Source organism: Cryptomeria japonica, chromosome 4, assembly GCF_030272615.1.
Source record: "Cryptomeria japonica chromosome 4, Sugi_1.0, whole genome shotgun sequence".
NCBI classification, from domain to species: Eukaryota; Viridiplantae; Streptophyta; class Pinopsida; order Cupressales; family Cupressaceae; genus Cryptomeria; species Cryptomeria japonica.
This window is the reverse complement of record NC_081408.1, coordinates 241178217-241198875: the sequence shown is the minus strand read 5'-3', so window position 1 is coordinate 241198875 and position 20659 is coordinate 241178217. Positions and strand designations below refer to the sequence as shown.

The 20659-nt window shown below is 37.2% G+C and overlaps 1 protein-coding gene across 1 annotated transcript; it reads right to left on the bottom strand.

Annotated features, from left to right (window-relative positions):
* Positions 1-5810: 5810 nt before the first annotated feature.
* On the bottom strand, positions 5811-9412 carry LOC131065508 (protein trichome birefringence-like 6). The gene is made up of 5 exons (XM_058000010.2): positions 8229-9412; positions 7421-7613; positions 6870-7060; positions 6566-6724; positions 5811-6459 (listed from the first exon to the last, which is right to left on the bottom strand). Exons 1-5 carry the CDS (start codon positions 9125-9127, stop codon positions 6135-6137), a joined length of 1767 nt encoding a protein of 588 aa, XP_057855993.2. The 5' UTR covers positions 9128-9412; the 3' UTR covers positions 5811-6134.
* Between the last annotated feature and the right edge of the window lie 11247 nt (positions 9413-20659).

The following is a 20659-nucleotide window of genomic DNA, read 5'->3' as shown; positions in this document are numbered from 1 at the left end:
GGTCTAATTTCAGAGCTGGCTCTGACAGAATTCCTTAAAAGGCTTGATCATGCTATGATTATTGTACAATCTTTTTTCTCTTTTTCTGAAGATCATGATCTTCCCATCACTCCTCTTGTTGATGTGACGTTGTCCAATCACTTGCCCATAAAGTTTAGTATTGAATGGTAGCCAGCTAGGCAACGTCCTTCCAAAACGCAGTTCTACCTCAACACGTCCCTCCTGCATCATCAAACCACGATGGTCCACATTCAAAAGGTTTGGAATTTAGAGCCAAGGCCCCATCATCACACTAGTTGGATTGTGTGGTGGCATGCCGCCATCACCCGCTCTACAAGGTTTATGCACATTTATGGTAGATAGCTTGCCATGTACCATAGGCGGTCATATGATGTGACCACCAAAGCTCTCTGTGTTGCCACAAAATCTCTGGCCTTGAATCCTTTTGATTCTAACCTACAACTTCGTTTAGCCCAACTCCGCCATCAGAAACAAGTTGTAGATAGCCACTCTACCAGAGGAGCTCAAATCAAAGCCAGGTTACACTAGCTCAAGGTGGGCGATAGGGCCTCCAAGGAATTTTTCCTAGCTTTGCGTGCCCGTCATACCTCTATGGGATCAAGAAAATCAAAGAGGGGCAGTCTCTTCTCACCAAGCTGCCTAATATTCTGCAAGCCTTTGTCCGTCATTATGAGAAGGTGTTCACAGTGCAAGGAAACTCTCCGGCCAAAGCCCAAGCTTTGCAAGACTGCTTAGCTGTTGTTCCCAAATGGCTTTCTAAGTCTCAACAAGCCTTTTGTAATCTCTTACTGACCATTGATGATCTCAAGGAAGTTTCTTTTTCTATGGCAGATGATAAAGCCCCTGGCTGTGATGGCTTCCCCGACGAATTCTACAAAGCTCTTTGGCCTTGTATTGGTCCTAACCTCCATAAGCTATATTTGGAAGCTTTTCATTCCCAATCCCTGGGAAAAATGATTAACTGAGGCAACATCAAGTTTATCCCTAAGGCTAGGGATCCAGAGGACATCTACAATTGGAGGCCTATTACCTTGCTCAATGTCTCGTTGCCAAAGCCTTGGCTTTCAAGATTCGCCATCTCCTACCTCTTGTTGTTCGTCTGGAGCAAATTGGATTTATCAAGTCCAGGTTTATTTTGGACAATATTATTGTCGTTTGGGAAGGGATGGATTGGGCTAGACACTTTAAATAACAGGCAATCTTCCTTAAGATTGACTTCGCTAAGGCGTATGATCGCATTGAGTGGCCTTTTATCTTGGCTTTGGTCCCCGATTCATCCAATCTATCCAGATGTTATTCAGAGATGCCTCAACTTGTATCACCATTAATGGTTGGCAGTCTGAGGCTTTTGGCCTTCTCAAATCCATTCGCCAGGGATGTCCTCTGGCTCCTGCTTTATAGGTTCTTGCGGCGGAAGGGTTTGGTTACTTACTTGCTAATGCTATCTCTGTTGGGCATGCCCGTGGTATCTCCCTACCTGAGTCACCTTCTCAACTTGTCAATGGCCACTTTGTGGATGATTCCTTTCTCACTCTCATTGAGGAAGAAGACAATGTGCAGGCCGCTCTTCATTGTCTGAATACCTTTTGCTTGGCTTCTGGTTCGGCCATCCAATGGCACAAGACACAATGTTATAGACAGTCTTTTCTGCCCACCGAGCGCCTTGGATTCTCCAATATGATTGGAAATGGCTTCATCATGACGAAATTTTTCGCTTTCTGGGCATTCCTTTTGCCTTTCAAGCTTCGCCTGGGATCTTTGGAATGTTGTATTAGCCAGGATTGAGAAAAATTTGGCCTACTGGATTACCAAGCCTCTCTATTTGGCTAGTAAATTCCAAATTTGCTCTAAGGTGTTGGCTGCCACCCATGTCTATTATTCCTCATGTTGGGTTCCTTCTAAAGCCTCTTACATGAAGTTGGAAAGACTTATGCAGGCCTTTCTTTGGGCCTCTGGGTCTGACCATCAAGGCTTCCATAGGGTCGCTTGGGAGTATTGTTGTCTTCCCAAGGAGTCTGGAGGGCTTGGCCTTATTTCTACCCAGAAACAAGGGCTTGCCTTATGTGCTAAATGGATCGTCAGAGTCTTAGTTGGCGATGAGGCCTGGAAAATTCTTCTTCGGCATTGCATTTCTTTAGGCTTTCTTACCAACAGGCCATCTTGGAAGGAGATTGGTTTTCAAACCCTGCTCATTATGAAAGACCCTGTTATGATCCAGGGTACTTTTGTGGTTAAAAGCATCTGGCGTGCTTGGGAAGCTATCAAGCCTTGGCTTCGATGGGTCGGTGATGGTTTTCAGGACAGGATATCCATGAATCAACACAACCTCTGGTGGTCACCTCTTTTTCAGGTGCAAGGGTTACCACTAGCCAAAATCCAGGGTGTTAGTGCTCTGCGTTTTCACAAACGCGACATTAGAACACCTAAGGATCTGTTTTCCAAAGCTTACATGAGCCTCTGGTCATGGGAGGACCTCCAAGTCCAATTTCGTCTATCTCGGCCAGATCGACAAACTTATGACCTTCTGGTCTCGGCCTTACCCTCAAATTTGTTACATAAGCTTAGCATTCAGTTTGTCAGACCTTATTGGAAAGATTGGAAATGGTATCCTTGGACTCCTTTCACCAACTACAAACCCAAAATGGGTTATCTCTGGTTGGTTCCTCATTTGCCTATGGTCCATATTCTTAATCAGCGGTGGCACTTGCAGTATTCTTAGACTTCTTGGAGATTCAGGTTTCTTGTTGTCTGATCCGCCACCACTGAACCCAAGATTGCACACTTTGCTTGGTGTGTGCTTTTCCAAGGGTTGCCTTTGGGTTCCAGACTTAAGCATTTGGGGGTTCCTAATCCCCGATGCCCTTTTTGTGGTCACCCAGAAACTTTTATGCACATTTTTTGGTTCTGTAGAAGAGCTCAACAATACTAGAGCTGGATTCATAAATTTTTTCAGTCTTTTCGGCCTGAGCCCTTTTCTTGGCATATGGCTCTTCTGGGTGATTCACCTAGAATCCCCTTTAAATTTTTCCAAATATGGCATGCTTTCGGAATGGAGATCCTATTCACTCTTTGGAAGGATAGAAATGCAGTTATTTTTACTCACAGCTTTTTGGATATCAATGTCTCGCTTTATGCTAAAGCTTGCATTTGTAATAATGTATTAATGTAGATTCAAGTACAAGCCAACAAAGTGGCCCCGGAGATGGGCCACTTACAGGAGCTCCTCTAGCACTGGGGCAACGCCCCTTGTGCGATTACCAGAGTGTTGTCGGATTCTATCTCTGCCGACCGCACTCAGCCCCATGGTCGTCGTCGCGATCGCAGTTCCTCTGCCCGTGGTCCCAGGCTCCTTGCCACTCCTCGGGCGAGAGAGACAATGCTTGGAGGCGCTACTCGACTTCTTCTCCGTGTCGTGGCTCTGCCTCGGGGTGGCCCTTTGCTGCTCCTGTTACTTTTGCTCTTCCCACTGGTGATGGCTCTGGGTGGCCTTTTGCCACCACTTCCAAGTTTCCTCGTCGGGCTCTGGCGGTTTTGTTAGGACCCGGAGGCAACTGAGAGGGGGGGGGGGCGGGGGGGTGAATCAGTTGTCTAATAATTTCAACCAAATACAACTTAACCAAACTTGATACTTAATACCGGTAAACCAAACTTGATGTCAACAAGAAGATTAACAGTTAATATTAATACCAGTGAAACTTGTTGCATGAAACAGAAAGAGAAACAACATCCACAACACATAGCACAGAGATTTGTATGTAGAAACCTGTAAAAGGAAAAACCACGGTGGGAAACCTTACCCACAATTAGATGATACTACTGCAGATAGTAAGTGTTTACAAATGGGGTCTGCACATACAGAAAGGCCAACTGCCTAGAGCTCACTGCTCAATCACAAAATAGAGTCTCACTGACTACAATTGGATGATTAAATCCAATGATAATGTACTGCTCAAAGTAGCATCTCCAATGTTGGATTCAATACTAGTTAAGCTCTGATTGTCTTCTTCAAACCTTTCTTGAATCTTCAAATGATGTCTGCATGAGTAGCTCTGCTTATATTCGCATATACTGAATATCACAACCTTATAATACCTTATTACATACCACCTCAATATAAATCTCACAATTGAGATCTTACATATATACCAAAACCTAAGACCAAATGTGTAGGTCGGCTTACTAAGAATAATGCAATTAAATTTATTACAAGTAAGTCAAGATGCGATGCATCATGTCGGCTCAACAACAATACCAATTGATTAAACCATCTCCATAACATGTCGGGCTGATCTGGAATAGATAACGCGTGTCAGTCCATAACCTAGACCAATTTGTCGGTAACAGCAAATATGTCAACCCGATTAGACCAATAACCAAATCTCCAAAACCAAGTGTCCAAACCATGTCTTCGACATAACCAATTGATCTCCAGATGATAACAAGTCATCCTCAGTGCCGATGAACAATATAGCCTGTCGGTGAACCAAATACCAGTGACTATGCATAAGTCACTGAACTTGTCAGTGAACATAACCAAAGATCTCCAGAAGGATAAGTGTTGACATCAATGACAAAACCAATGCAACATATCCATAATACCAACAAATTTCGCCTCCCAAGTAAGAGGAAGGAGAAATTGACAAAGATCCTGAAGATGGGTGGTTCGTGTCGGACCCAACTCCTGACCCTGCTAATGTATGGGGCAAGAAAGATTATCGTGATCCTCCTCCCTTGGCTGCCTTTGTTTTGGTTGCTTGAGGAAGTTTTTTGATGAATAGCTTGTTTTTTTTGCTTTCGGTCGTTGACCGTGTGACTCTCGCGAGGTGATCTTGTATCCCCCAGCCTTTTTTTGTGAATGTGTACTTTAATATTTTAAATTAATAGAGAAGACATATTCATCTAAAAAAACTTACATACATAACCTGCTATAGAAAAGTAAGTTTAGTACAGCCAAGATAACACCAAATCTTGTATAAATGTGTGCATGCCAAAAGCTAGAACAAAATTGAAGTTCATTAGTTGATGGGCATTTCGGTTTATTTAGTAGATTTTTTTCTAAATTCCTGCATTCCCGCTTCTCTTGCAAGATATTGGAGAGTTTCCAAGAACCTTGGCCTCTTAAGAAACAATTGACATGCAAGCTTCCCCTGAGCAACCATAAACAACCAAAAATGAGATCAAATAAATTCCAACCACACCATACTGGTCTAAGAGAACAAAATTAAAACATCTCCAACAATATCCAGTCTATTTTTCTTTCAAAGAGGAGGCAGAGAAGTAGGATAAGGAAAATCAAATTTAGTTTCTGTAATTACTTATTAGTTATTAGTTATTTGGTAGTTGTAGATTTCAGTTTTCTATTCTGTTACATTTTCTGGTCTATATTTGTAAAAACGTTATTCACAGAAATTAATGGAGATTTTTGGAAAACCTTCTCTTCTATGCTCTAAATCCCTTCAAGAGTCCGTAGAGCAATTTGCTCATTATGAATAAAGTTACAGTATCATCATGCATGCCAGCACGTCAAACTTATGAGATAGTAACATCACTCACATAGTCAGCTGCTGGTGCAGTAAAATGAGGATACAAGAAATGCACCAAAATAAGAAGAGTACAATGCTTTTTAGACCATTTTGCTCCCTTTTGTACTTGCTGGTATGTTTTTCATGAGAAGCATTCTCCCACTTATAATGAGAACATACAATGCCAATGACATCTGCACTGTGTCTACAACAAATATTCTCAATGAAAAAGTCGAGTTTATCGAGCTATAATAATTGAAACGATCCAACTTAAATCTCTATTCTAGAGTCAGCTACTGGTATTGCCACTTTTCATAAGATTACACATGCTTCCTTGATGGCTCCACACCAATGGGAGCATATTAGTTATCAGCAGGTCACCTTCCTGCCATGAACACAATGAAATCCTATCCACTCTATAACGTCTATGGAATGCTATACCAAATTTGGAAGTTCTCAATAGGGGTATGAACACCTCTGAACTTCAATTAGGAGAAAATGATTACTTCTTAAAAAATAACAAGGCATACAATAACTCGTTCCAAGAATCTGGAACTCCAGGCAAGCACCAGTGGCTGCAATCCTGAATATTTACTTCTTAAAAAATAACAAGGCATACAATAACTCATTCCAAGTATCTGGAACTCCGGGCAAGCACCAGTGGCTGCAATCCTGAATATTTCCTCTAGAATTCAAAATATTTTTATCGACAAGCTGTCTACCGTATATAGAGGGGTGCCCATCCTTCCGAAAGTCACTCAGTCTTGTCACATTCAAGAAGGTTACTGGAGTCTTCATTTGTTCTATTACTTCCTCAACTATTCTCATTTGTTGTGGATAATGACCAAGGAATGTCTCATTGAAGATAGGTTGGGACTGCCCTTCACATCTACCTCCAGAATTCCATTGCCCGCCCCTGTTTCCACCATATTTGATAACATAAAATGTCAAGTTACAACATGAATAAGTGCCTACAAAGAGGGATAAAAACAACCAGCACTACAAAAACAAGAGAAGCACACCAGAAATGTGAAGGTGAATAGCTCCGATAGAAAACTCGAGTTTTCCTAGAATCTATATGCGTGTCTACCCAAGAAGCCCATGTCGTCAAAGCCCTTCGGAAAGCTGTTAGAACGTCCAAGCGTGGAAGCACTTGATCCCCTTCCTGATAGTAGTTCACTCTGCAGAATTTAGTAACAATAGTCATGGCATAGAAAATTATTTTAACGTTTTAAAGGTTCAAATGAAACCTTACAAGAAAATGCGGTCCTAGAAATACTAAAAACCTAAGCAGTATAGCACCAAGGGAGGGGAAGTGATAAGTACCCTGCTGCAGTTTTAGAGTGTGTCCACCAGTGTGCAGAATTGAATATTAAAATATCAGCACCCTTCCACTTGGAGGAAGTTTTGTCAATCTTATCAATTCTCAAAGTTGATCTCCTCTTCCTTCCAATTTTAGCCTTTCCTTCTTGAACTAAGAAATGTGTGACATAAAATTCAACTGTACAATGATAGTCCTGGAAAATTTTCCCAATTTGTGCCCCAATATTTAGAGCACCACAAACTCAAATCAGATAACATACAATTACAAATTTGCGTAATATAAAAGGAACAAATACAAGCATATTCACCCCGATATTACACATGAAATTCCAGTATATGCGTACATAAAGAATGGATCATGTAACGAGCACATCATGCAAATTCTGAGATGGATATGAAATGAAGAATTATGTAGAGAGAACAGGGTCATCTCACTGAAACATGATATACAAATGTAGGCGAAGTTCTTATAATTATAAAAGGGAATAAGATATGATACTAATTCCCGCTTTATAATTCATTGTTGCCACAAAAATAAGTAGGGAAGAATCTACCATGAACATGAAGCTATAGAGTCCTTTCCCTTTCGTAATTCTCCGGCCATGAATTTCGTATACCCGCCTCTTGTCTGGAACAGCTTCCCTCAGAAGACAAAGCATGGATTCCCACTGGTTCCTATTGATTGAGTCTCCTACAAACACAAGCCTCTTGCCTCTTAATTGTTCTAGCATATGGGTTGCATTGATCCTACAAAAGTAAGCTTCACATTATATCAATGGTAAGCTAATTAATTTGTTGAAAGCAGATGCTTTGATAACAAGTAGACTACAAATGAAATTTGGGAATCAAATTATGAAATATTTCCATCAGGAATAAGGCTAACGATGAGCATTTGTACTTTGAAATGCCCTATCTACTGGGAAATGTATTCCAAAAGAATGTAATCTGCTAGCAGCTTCGTAGGACTAGAAGTCAAAAAAATGAACTAGGAAATGTCACGAGTAAGATATTAGATTACAAGAACTCTATTAAAAATTGACTTACACAAATTTTTGGTCCCATACAGCTCGTTGATCCAAGTGGATGTTCAACCACATAACGATGACCATCCAGGGGAGGGGACTAAACTGCAATCAATGCACCAGAATTCAGTAACGTACAGAGCTCCATATAAGTGACTTACAGTTTAGTCCCCTGGACGGTCATTGGGCATATTCACATAGATGCAGCAGAATATGCACAGATTCCAGTGGATTAATTGCAGTTTAGCCCCCTGGGACAGTCATTGCCAAATCATACACCCAGATGATAAAAAAGGAAAGCATTAAGGACAACCGAGAAATGGTCTCCATTTTAACTTACTTTGGAAGATTGCAGTCTTTAGGTTGCCATCTCCATTTCATGTAACTCAAATCTGCCCTGCCATTGCCTTCGCAGTCAAATGCCTCGTCTATAATGGAGCAAGATCTAGTCCTATACAGAGGATATGAAGTGTCGAAGACCCATTTACCATCAAATAGATTACATGCTGCCCCTCCCTCATTTCCCTTGCGTGTTGGTACAATCTCCACAACAGGATCTTCTCTTCCTTTTGCATCTCCAGATCCAATGTTTTGCTTTGAGGGAGCTGAATTGCTTCCATTTATGTCAATACTCAACGGAGGGCTTGTAGAAGCCGTGAACGAAACATTTGCAGTAACCAATGAGCTGAGAGTAGGAAGCTCCTTAGAACTATTGCCATATCTTTCTACAGGGGCATTGGTTTTTTCTTGATCTGGTTTATCCCCCACATCATGAAATGAACTAAAATTTCTTGAAAGCACAATCTCTTGTTCTGAGGATGGACTTAGGGCGCCGACATCATGAAATGAACTAAAATTTCTTGGAAGAACGATCTCACGCTCTGAAGATGAATTTAGGTCTGAGGATGGACCTAGGGCGCCGACATGATGAAATGAACTAGAATTTCTTGGAGGAACTATCTCTCGCTCTGAAGATGAATTTAGGATCTTTGGGTTTAACGAAGAATTCAGAAAAAAAGTATCTATTTTGTCTATATCATCTCCTGTGAAATCCACATTCTTAAACTGAGATGTTTGCGAAATCCGAATGAAACCGGGTAAATGCATCCATTTTGGAAGGATATTGAAAGCGCTTAAGGTGGGGAAAAACAAACCCAATAAGAGTAACGTTGAGAAAGCAACACCCAAAAGGAGCACTCGCCTTGGCTTTATTAAAAAGAGCTGTTTCTTCAGCTCCATTTTCAAGCTTGTTTCTCAGCATTGGCGAAGCCCAAAATAAAGCCAAATGTTCATGGCTTCTAAACGCCTGGTTCCACTAATAATGGCTTTCTTTCCACTGATCACCAAAACTCATTAAAAATATCGCTTATCCAAACGTCGTCCGCGGGCTGAAGAAGTTATCAGCTGAGGATAATCCATTCATCTATTGAATTTGCAGACCAGAGCAATGTGTGGAGATCTATTAATATGTAATTTAATCCTTTGCAGATGACCTCAAGGACAGCAAACACATATAGTTATTTATTCATAAAGAACGGAAGAAAAGTTGCATAGATACCTACTAAAGAGGATTCCAATACGACATTCAGAATCCAATTTTTCGGGTCAATTTAAAAAAAAAAAATTATTTATTTATATTTTTTAATCATAGAAGATTTGAACTCTACTTTCCCAGTCAAATTTGCAATCTGAAGTTGAAAACTTTACCCATATTTATCTAAATAGTTATTTCATTAATTTTATTTTGTCATATTAATTTTTAAATTATTTATCTATAGTGTTTTTATTGTTCTCGTGTAAATTAGCACTAGTTATTCTATTTTCTCATGTAAATGAGTGCTAGTAATTATGTTATTTTCTGCACTAGTTACTTTATTTTTTCATGTAAATTAACACTAGTTATTCTATTTTTTCATGTAAATGAGTACTAGTAATAATGTTATTTTATCATAGGGATGACCTCACAACGTAGTGGTTAGTTGCGAGCCTCCTACATGGAAGGTCTTGGGAGGTCTTGGGTTTGAGTCTACTTGAGGCCCATGTGTCCCACACACAAGGCTATGATTGATCAAAAAAAGAAAAAATTGTGTTATTATCTCACCACTTATTCTATTTTCTCATGTAAATGAGTCTTGGAAGGTCTAGTCTACTAAATGATATTAGCATGGATTGTGGCAATCTGATAACATTAAAATATAGCATGTCAATCGGCATACGTATATAACTCCCCCAAGATGTGTCTCATTGTTTTCTATCTCGAAGGATCCCTCAAGTCAATGGTTGCTCTCAGATCATTGAGAAAATGACTTAGGAATGACAACTCCAAGAACGAGTGATAAAATGTGTCGTATGTAAAATTTATAATAATCAATTAGAAACAAAGGGAAATCACGAATCCCTATCTAATCAAAGAATTCTAACAAACAAGACAATGAAATAATACAATATCAAACAAATAGGAATTAAAATAGTTCAAATCAAACTCCCTATTCCAAGATTGCATATAGCTTCCATTGCTCTTCTCTTCTCTGTGGAACAGATTGATCAAGAGGTGGAACTCGGGTGAACTCAAATGAAAATTGATAGTTGAACTGTTGATTGTAGGAGTGAAACAAAATAGATTGAATAGATTAATTGAGTCAACTGATTGAGAAAAAGTTGATTGAAGGAAGAAAAAGAATGATTGGAGGAAATAAAGAAGATGACAAAGAAAGCTTAATTTCGAAAAAGCTAACTGAAAGATGGAAATAGAGATTGGAGAGATAAATGATTTAATTAATTAATTAATTAATTTAGCATGTGCTTGCACTTAGACTTAGATTTTCAATTAAATCTTTGCATGAGATTTATTCAAATAATTGAATTTATTTTTGTAGTCACATAAATCTGTCCACTTAATTAAATGAATACTTAGTATTTATTTGATTATTTAACCATCAATTAATAATTAATTAAATTAATATTTAATTAATTCATCTTAACCCTCTTCTCCTATTAATTAAATAAATTATTCAATTTATTTGATTTAATTCACTTAACCAAATTCATACCATTAATTAAATAAATAAATCATATTTGTTTAATTAAATCTTCTCTCACATTTAAATAAATTAATATTTATTTAAATCCCCCAAAATCCCACCTCTCACATTTAAATAAATAAATCATTTATTTAAATCACCTTTATCCTCCACCCACTTGTATTTTCCTACAAAAGCAAGTTGCACAACTATTTTAAATAAATTATTTATTTAAAATCCTATTTATCCTCACCCACTTGAAACCTTTAATGGTTTCCCTTAAAGTATTCAAACTTGATGGCTTTAAAGTCTTCAAACTTGATGGCTTCCTTCTATAGTCTTCTTAAGACTTTAATGGTTTTCCTTAAAGTCTTCAAGCCTTTAATAGCCCCTCAAAGTCTTCAAGCATTTTAATGCTTTATCTTCCTTTTTCTCATTTAAATAAATTAATATTTATTTGAATATTTATCCAAATACAACTTGCACACATTTATTGAAATAAATGAATTTTTATTTTAAATAAAATCCTATTTTCCCTCACCCACCAAATCCACTTGCAAAATCTAATCCCCTTCTAGATTCTTCTAACCCCTTCCTAATTAGCCTAATCCATCCCCTAATTATTGTCACATTCCTAAGCAAAATGAAGTCACTTCTCAAAGCCTAAAAGTCTTTGATAACCATTAAAGGCTTCCAACCTTCAACCACTAAATGTCTCAAAGTCTTGGATAACCTTTGAAAACTTCCAACCTTCAACCACTTAATCCACAAAGTCTTCAAAAACCATTAATGGTTAACCCAAACCCTCCTACATGGTTAAAACATTTGTTTTGACTCAACCTCTACCCAACCCAAGGGTCTCATCAAGCCTTTAATGCTTTGACCATGATTATCTCTTAATCATTTGCACAAAGGTTTATCCTTGCATTAACTCCTAATCCAGTGGGTAATCCTAATTTAGGCTTGACCCTTACCTTCTAGATAACCATGAGGTCTCCTCAGGCATTTAATGCCTCCAACCTCTTCTCTCAACCCAATCTTATGTTGACACTTGTCACCATTTCATTGGTGCAAATTGTGCACATGGATCCCCAACTTTCAAGCTTGACCCTTGATTAAACCTTTCAATCCTGGCCATCCATTGCTCCATTTTTCCTATAAATAGAGCCCATTCCTTCATAATCCAGATCCTGAAAACTTGTATGCATTTAGGCTATAGACATTTTTAGAGAGCATTTAGCATAGCATAACTAAAATCTTGTCTTTTTGGTAAAATCAATCATTTTAGCATCAATAGCATAGTATTTAGCTTTTCATTTCATATTTGAAGCTTAATATTAAATCTCAATCCTCCATAAGCATCCATAGTGCAAAAAGCTGTTGAGAGCTACACTATTTTGGAACTTGGAGAGGAGAGGAACAAGGGAGAAGGAACTAAGAGTATGTTAGGAGGTATTTGGAGATGCCTCATCATGTTTGCTTTGATAGTTAAATATGCTTGCATGCTTGTAGTCTCTCTTTTGGTATGCCTTTTTAGATTAGTTTTCGATTGACTAACACTAATGTTTTGTGTGTTTTTGTGTTATTTGATCATAGACTAATCTTGTGCCATTTAGGAGGGCATCAATTTTAATTCAATTTAGCATTTGAATATATTTAGAACTTGACTTTGATTTTCAATTTGGTTTTTGAAATCATGCACATGTAACTAGAAGAATTAATTAGTTAATTAAATAATTTAAAGAAACAATTTAATTATTTAGAAATGGAACTTAATTAAATAATAAAGATTATTTAAATTAAAGGAATTAAATCATAAATAATTAAATAATTAATATTTAGAAAAGGGATAAATGATTAGATGATTAGAGATAGAAATTGAAAAATTAGTAATTTATTTAAATAATAAAGATTATTCAAATTGGGGAATTAATCAGAATTAATTAAATAATAAATATTTAATTAATAATAGAAAATGGGTAAAATGATTAAATGATGATAGAAATAGCAAATAGAATAATTAGTAAGATGTTGTGGAAATATGAAATTAGAAGAATTTAGAAGAATTAGAAGAATAAGATTAATTAACTTAATTAAATAATTAAAGAATTATTTAATCAATTAGAGGAATAATTAGTACATGATCAATGAGACATTTTTAGGTGTCTACATTTGCCCCTCTTTGAGACAATGTCGAAACAACGTTGTTTCAAAGAAAACAAAAAATTATGCCCCAGTATGCCCCGGTAATACTTAGAGTGTAATGCCCCCTTGAGAGATTGTTTGTGCATTAAAGACATGAATGATCTCTCTAAAAAAAAAAGAATGTGAGATGCAAGAATAGTTAGTTTATTAGAGATAGAGATAGGTGATGTGAATATGATATTGAGATAGAATATGAGAGAATGAACTGATGAAAGAATAATGTTAGGTGAGAATTAGAAGCAATTGAAGATGATTGAGAATGAAATTGAATGAATCACGAACCTGTGTCATTAATTTTTTATTGCACAATATATTCATCACTGAGTCTTATTATGAACAATGGAGCTTAGCACATCAAGGTATAAGGAACTGAGATTTAAAGATATCTCATTGAAGAAACAAACACGTAGCAGACAAGCAATAAACAAATAAAAAGATAATGCTCATCATGGCTCCTCTAGTCACTTGTGGACATCCTTGAGTAGCATAGGAACAATATCTATCGCCAAATGATAAAAGATAAAGACTGACCCAAACAAAATTCAGCAGCTATACTGACCTTGTGCCTCGTTCTCAGTTGCTTGATGTGATAGTTGATAATGTCTAATCTCAGAAAGTTGCGGACCCCATTTAAGACTGACTTGTCTGATTTTGAGTGTATCCTCTTCTGTTTAAGACAAGTTAATGATCACTTGATATGGCTAAAATACGACTGATAAGACAGTTTGATCAGTTGATTGCAAATGTTTGACTGGATAGTTGTATCTTTTGTTAACTTCATGCAAAGTGATTGTTGGATATCTGCTAGAGTATTTGTTTCTCGCGAGACACTTTATTGCAAGTTTTTTTATTGATTGATTTTTGATTTTTAGTTCTTTTCCAAGAGCTTTTTCGATGTTTTTGGATTATGTACATCGATATTTGAATGTTTTTGGGTGATTTTTTCAGGACATTTTGCAGATGTTTTTGGTATTTTTTTCAGGACGTTATATGGATGTTTTTGGTATTTTTAGATTTTTCACTGTTTTTGGATATTTTCAAAGGACATTATGTAATTTTTAGGGTTTTTTGGATTTTGAGTTTTTCACTATTTTTGATACTTTGAGTTTCTTAGTGTTTTTGGATTTTGAATTTTTTGGTGTTTTTGGATTTTAAGTTTTTCAATGTTTTTTGATTTTGTTGAAGGACATTATACGATTTTTAGGATTTTTTCAGAACTTCATATGATTTTTTGAATTTTTTCAGGACTTTATATGATTTTTTAGGATTTTTTCAGTTATGCCCCCAGTGTGCAAACCTGTATGACATGATGATATGTAGAATGCATGTGGAGACAATGAATTTTTGGTATGACCTATGTTAATACAATATGCATGATGAAGATGCATATCCTATTCGAACAAGGTTGACTGTGTTTGTTTTAACATTTCTAATACACCAATTGAAATGGAGGTGCAAAACATTTCATAGATAAGCGGTCAATCAATCCCTAAGGTCCCTTGGAACATCCAAATTAACACACTTAGTGATTAGGATTTATAAATGGAAACATGGAAAACTTCCTCATTGATTCTTGAAACTTTGATCTTCTTTTGCCCATGTGTGTGCAAATGAGTTAATTCTTGTTCTTGTGTTCACTAAAGATCTTTAGCATCCTATATGACTATCTACATGGATTATCCTAACTTCTAAAGCATCCTGAAAAGACCCTCGCTACCAGCAAGCCTTGAGAGCTACAACGAGGTTATAGACTGTAATTTCTCAAATATTGCTCCATTGCTAGTAGGCGTTCATAGCCCTAATGGACTTACTTGCATGTTCCTAGAGTCAAGCTTTTTATCGCATTTGTATACATGATATTTCAATTATATATTATTGCTCTTTTGCCTTAAGATGGATATTTGGCATAGCTCTTTTTCTTTTTATTTTCTTGCCTTGACTTGTAAGTAATGAAACCTACTTGGGTGTGACAATTACAGCAGCGCTGAAGTAGAATTTTAGATTTTTCACTAGTCATATGATCAACTAGGTATCTCGAGTAAATTAGAGATTTTGTTAATGTGTTTGAGATATAGCAATTGATAGATTTTGGGTTAACAAGTCTCAAATAGTGAAATTACTACCCAACCATAAGTAAAGCGTCGTCACAGGGTAATGTTGAAAATGAATGACCTTAGGACCTCAAAGAGTTCATGTTCGAATATCTAAGAAGGGAGATGACCCTTGCTTCTCTTAAATGCAAACGAATGATAAACTTGGACAATTGCCTTGTTTTACTGGTGCTGCTATATGAAAATGCAAAAACTTTTGAGAATGCGATGCATTTTATTTTTTTTAAAGAATCTATATGTAATGCAGTGTTGTGAATAAAATGATATGCAATGCGGAAAGTAAAACCTAAACTAACCTAGCCTTTAGGTATAATATTTGTGTAGGTAGTTCATTGGTCTTTGTTTGAAAAGTCGGATAAAGATGTATTTTCCAATAGGACATAAGGACTCAACTGGGTGTACATGTTCAGTTTTTGCTATATCCTCCTTATTTTCAAACCAATCTAGTTGTGGTTGATTCTCTTGCCCCCGTTCTTTCAAGTGTGGGTATATGAGGAAAATAGATTCTAGTTCTGAAGTTGTTACATGAGCGAGCGTTATGCTTGTTTCTATTGATGCATTTGAAGAGGATGATGAAGTCAACCAAGTGTTGATCTCATTAGTTGGTGTTATGCTTGTTTTTGTCACTACGTTAGCATTTGATGATGGCACACATACAATTGTTGACAATTTATTGTGTGTAGTATGATCTGGATTGGTGATTTCATTGATAAGGGGTTCATGACAACTTGTATAGAGGGATTGGGATCATGAGGAAGACTAGGAGAAATGGTAAGTTCATTCAAGAGGGAACCTTGTGAAGAACATGGAGAATTATGACATGGAGATGAAGGGATGGAGGGACCTTGATCAAGATTTGGAGAAATAATGGGATCTTGTTTAAGACATGAAGTTAAAGGTATGCTTTGATCTTGGTTTGTAAAGGGATTATTAGGGAGGATGGAAGGGATGTCTTGATCTTATTTAGGAGGTGGATGTTGGATGGGACTTGAAAGGACACTTTGTTCTTGAGATGAAAGGGTGTCATTATGAATGGAAGAGAAAAGAGCAAGGGGATCATCATAAGACTCTTGGTCGGTGGGATCTTGATCAAAAATTGGATAGGATGGAAGTGGTTGTTCTTGATCTTTATTTGTTTCAGGGCTCATTTCTTCTGATTTTGGATCATCCTCTTGACACGGGGAAGGAGTTTGAAAATGCATGGGAGATTCTTGGAATGTTTCAACATTTTGGCCTGATGAAGAAGGATTTTGAATGAGATTCTCGGAATCATGACTTGGATTAGATTGGTTTTGTACGATGGATAGCCCTTGGGAGGTTGTGTTATTAGATAGAGATGGCATGGATTGGTTTTGTGTGACTTCAAGGGATAATGAAATGGTGGATAGATATGGTTGATTTGGGCTTTGGTTGAAAAGGATTTGATTTTGGGTGAAAGATGTTTGATTTTGGGTGAAAGTTGTTTGATTTTGGTTAAATGAATTTTAATTTGGACTTAGGTTGAAAGGGGTTTGATTTTTCTTGAAAGAGGTTTGAATGTTGGGCTGGTGTGAATTTTGATTTGGACTTTGGTTGAAAGGGATTTGATTTTGGGTGAAAGATGTTTGATTTTGGGTGAAAGTTGTTTGATTTTCGTTAAATGAATTTTGATTTGGACTTTGGTTGAAAGGGGTTTGATTTTTCTTGAAAGAGGTTTGAATGTTGGGTTGGTGTGAATTTGGACTTTGGACTTTGGTTGAAATGGGTTTGATTTTGGTTGAACGAGGTTTGAATATTGGGTTGATATGAATTTTGATTTGGAATTTGGTTGAATAGGGTTTGATTTTGGTTGAAAGAGGTACTTTGAATGTTGGGTTGATGTGATTGGTATGATTGATGTAGTGGGTTGAAAGAAAAAGAAGGTTTATATGACTCTAATGTTGGTTGAACTGAGGTAGGAACAATTTTGTTGAAGAATGAAGGTTGGTATGTTTGAATGGTCTCACAAGAATAAGAATGTTGGTCTGATACTGATTCCCTCATGGCCATCACTTCTCTCATCATGTTTTCTAACCAGCCCCTATGGTTGTCAAGACTAGCCATGTCTATCACTTGTTGTTGCAAAGTTTTGATTTGTTGAGCTAATATTTCTATGGATGGCGATGGAATAGGAATGGAAGGGATGAATCCTCCACCTTCCCTATGAAATGTATAGTTAGAATCCATGATGTTTGCTTGTTTGGTTTGGACCTAGGATCACAAAATGTAAGATATTTTCTCCATTTCTCTGAATGTGACAATGTTTGATTTAACTTGACCAACTTGTTTGAGTTGAGGTTGAGTTTGACTGATCCTCTGATTGTGTTTTGGACGTTTGGGGTATGAATTTCTAGGATGATTGTGCAAATGATGATGAACTAAGACAGACGTATATGAGGTCTAGACAAGGACGTATATGAGGATGATAATGAGGACTATATAAGGACTATGCAAGGACTATGGACGATAATGAGGACGTAAATGAAGACCTGTGCAAGGACTTAGGATGATAATGAGGACATAAGTGGGGACTATGCAAGGACTTAGGATGATAATGAGGACGTAAGTGGGGACTATGCAAGGACTTGGGACTATAATGAGGACGTAGATGGGGACCATACAAGGACTCAGGACGATAATGAGGACATAGGTGGGGACTTATGCAAGGACTTATGACGATAATGAGGACGTAAACAGAACTATGCAAAGACTTGGGACTTCCTAAGGTCACAAGTATGTTGAACTTTTTGAGTTTTTGGTTTCAAAATGGACTTTGTTTTTCTGTAACCTCGTGTGTTTGAAAAGTTTTTGTACTTTTCCAAATTTGAGAACAATTGCTTGGAGGTGTGTATAGCTGACTGACTCAATTTTCATACAATCTCACAAAATTTAGAGATACGTGGGATAGGGCCTAAAATAGCCCAAGGGACTGACTCAATACTGATCTAGCACAACGATACATAAAAAAGATCGGAATACAATCTTAGGCTGGAAAATGGACACCATTCAATGAGGCCCTTACGAAATACCAAGACAAAATGAACAGATAGAGAGTCTGGCAGCACTGGCTCCACTCCACGACACCCACTTCTCGGGTATGCCAGTCTCTCTTACCCCGAAGATTCAAAGATCTTATAGCCGAGGGATTTTTGTATCATTGTGTAAGGAACATGAAGGGTATCTATGGGGTACGATCCGCACTCCCGGAACCACTGAATGTAGGATTTTTGGCAACTAAATTGGTTCGTAGTATTAGGTTTCGAGGAGTCCTGATCCAACGACAAATTCTCAGAGCAAGCCACTTAAGACTTTAGTTGAGCTTATCGGTGCAGGGAAGGCCCCCACATATGTCAAATTCACTCAACACTCTGGCCGCCTGACCAGTATATTTATATAGCGGCTCGAAAAACCCGCCCGAGAATATGCTGGGAGAGATGATTTCCCCAACGCATCCCAATTTGAAGTACCTCTATGGGGTGATGAAATCCTCAGTCAAAGATACCCCTCACTATGTAGATAAAATAAAAATTGGATGTCGTTGTCACCTCCTTCCTTTCTCCCAAGACCCCGAAGGCGGGTGGAAAGTCAGTTAATGCAACAGTAGGTCCACCCCAAACACGATAAAAATTATTTACCTTTAAGAAAAAGAAATATGATTTAATCTAATGTAGCTTGATTCACGTTCGTTTTATAGCCCCAAATTTAGGTTTTGAATACGCATGTGCATGTCCATTTTAAACACCAAATCGAAATGTGAAAGCATACATGTCAATTTTAACCATTTTGTGGATTTTAAGCACCAAAAGACAATGTGTGAGACACATGCATGTCAATTTTAGCCCATGTTCATTTTAAGCACCAAACAACGAAGTGTGAGATTATCCATGCATTTCCATTTTAACTATTGTTGATTTTAAGTACCAAAAGATGAAGTGTTAGGTGATGCATGCAAAAAATACTAATCTAATCCTTTTTGTAAATCCACCACAGGCTGTAAACAAGAGATTAGTAGTAAAATCAAACTAACAGAAAATAGAAACTCAAAACCTGATAGAAGCGAATGCATAACTTTACCTGTGCAATTGTGTGATACTTACAGATCGAATGCGTAATTCTGACTGAGCGAATGCATAATTCTGACTGACTGAATGTGTGATGATACCTGGTCAATTGCATAGCACTAACAGGTCGATTGCGTGATAGACAGGCAAACAAAAAATTAAAAACAAAAGAAAACTAAACCCGATTAGAAACCTGCAAAACCAATTGTGAAGCCCTAGCCAAATCTCTAATCATCCATTCAATATTGATTAAATCATATTTAACTTGATAAGAAAGAACTAAGCTATTATATCTATCAAAGGCCAGTTGCTCTTCTAAATCTTGTATCAATTTTTCTGCCTAGAGAACCTTTTGATAGCGTTTGGCTTCTCTTCTTTGTTGTTTCATCCTTCTTGCACCTGAAATCTTGAACTATACTTTTCTTGCCATAAACTGTTATATGAAATCATGAAATAGAAGTAATTTGTTTCTAGATTAAACCAATTTTAGACAAAAATAGACAGATCAAATAACAGACAAAATAAAAAATTAGACAGCAGTTTTCCCTGCGAATGCGAAATCCGGAAGGGGCGATTGCATGATCTGAACAGGGCGATTACGTAACCCTGTCAGAGTGAATGCGTGACCCCGAGGGGTCGAATGCATGATGATGTATATGCGATTGCGGGATGATGCAATCGCGATTGCGTGACGGAATATCTGTTCTCAAAATTCGTGCGAAATCTATAAAAAAAAATGCAAAAATCCGTACAACATGCAAAAATTACACAGAGAATAGAGAAGGTAAGTTAGTTGTGTTTCACGTCGAGTTCACCAAAATGTCGTATGTAAAATTCATCTTATTCAATAATAATCAATTAGAAACAAAGGGAAATCACGAATCCCTATCTAATCAAAGAATTTTAACAAACAAGACAATGAAATAATGCAATATCAAACAAATAGGAATTAAAATAGTTCAAATCAAACTCCCTATTCCAAGATTGCATATAGCTTCCTTTGCTCTTCTCTTCTCTGTGGTATGATGGCTCTCAGATATTGCACTGGTAACCTGCAAGTGACACAAAGATTCGAAGTTCGTGATTCAGAGTAATTGTCCAGGATTGAGGAGATTGAATGCTCAATTTATAGATAATTGGAGAAGATTGATTGAAAGGTGGAACAGATTGATCAAGAGGTGGAACTCAGGTGAGCTCAAATGAAAATTGATAGTTGAACTGCTGATTGTAGGAGTGAAACAAAATAGATTGAATAGATTAATTGAGTCAACTGATTGAGAAAAAGCTGACTGAAGGAAGAAAAATAATGATTGGAGGAAATAAAGAAGATGACAAAGAAAGCTTAATTTAGAAAAA

What these genes read in the sequence shown, in the direction of transcription:
- LOC131065508 (XM_058000010.2), bottom strand. Translation starts at nt 9,127, where the DNA reads ATGGAGCTGAAGAAACAGCTCTTTTTAATAAAGCCAAGGCGAGTGCTC. An exon ending in AAAGACTGCAATCTTCCAAA is followed by an intron (nt 7,614 to 8,228) that starts GTAAGTTAAAAT and finishes TTACTTTTGTAG; the next exon opens with GATCAATGCAACCCATATGC. An exon ending in TATTCACCTTCACATTTCTG is followed by an intron (nt 6,460 to 6,565) that starts GTGTGCTTCTCT and finishes TGGTGGAAACAG; the next exon opens with GGGCGGGCAATGGAATTCTG.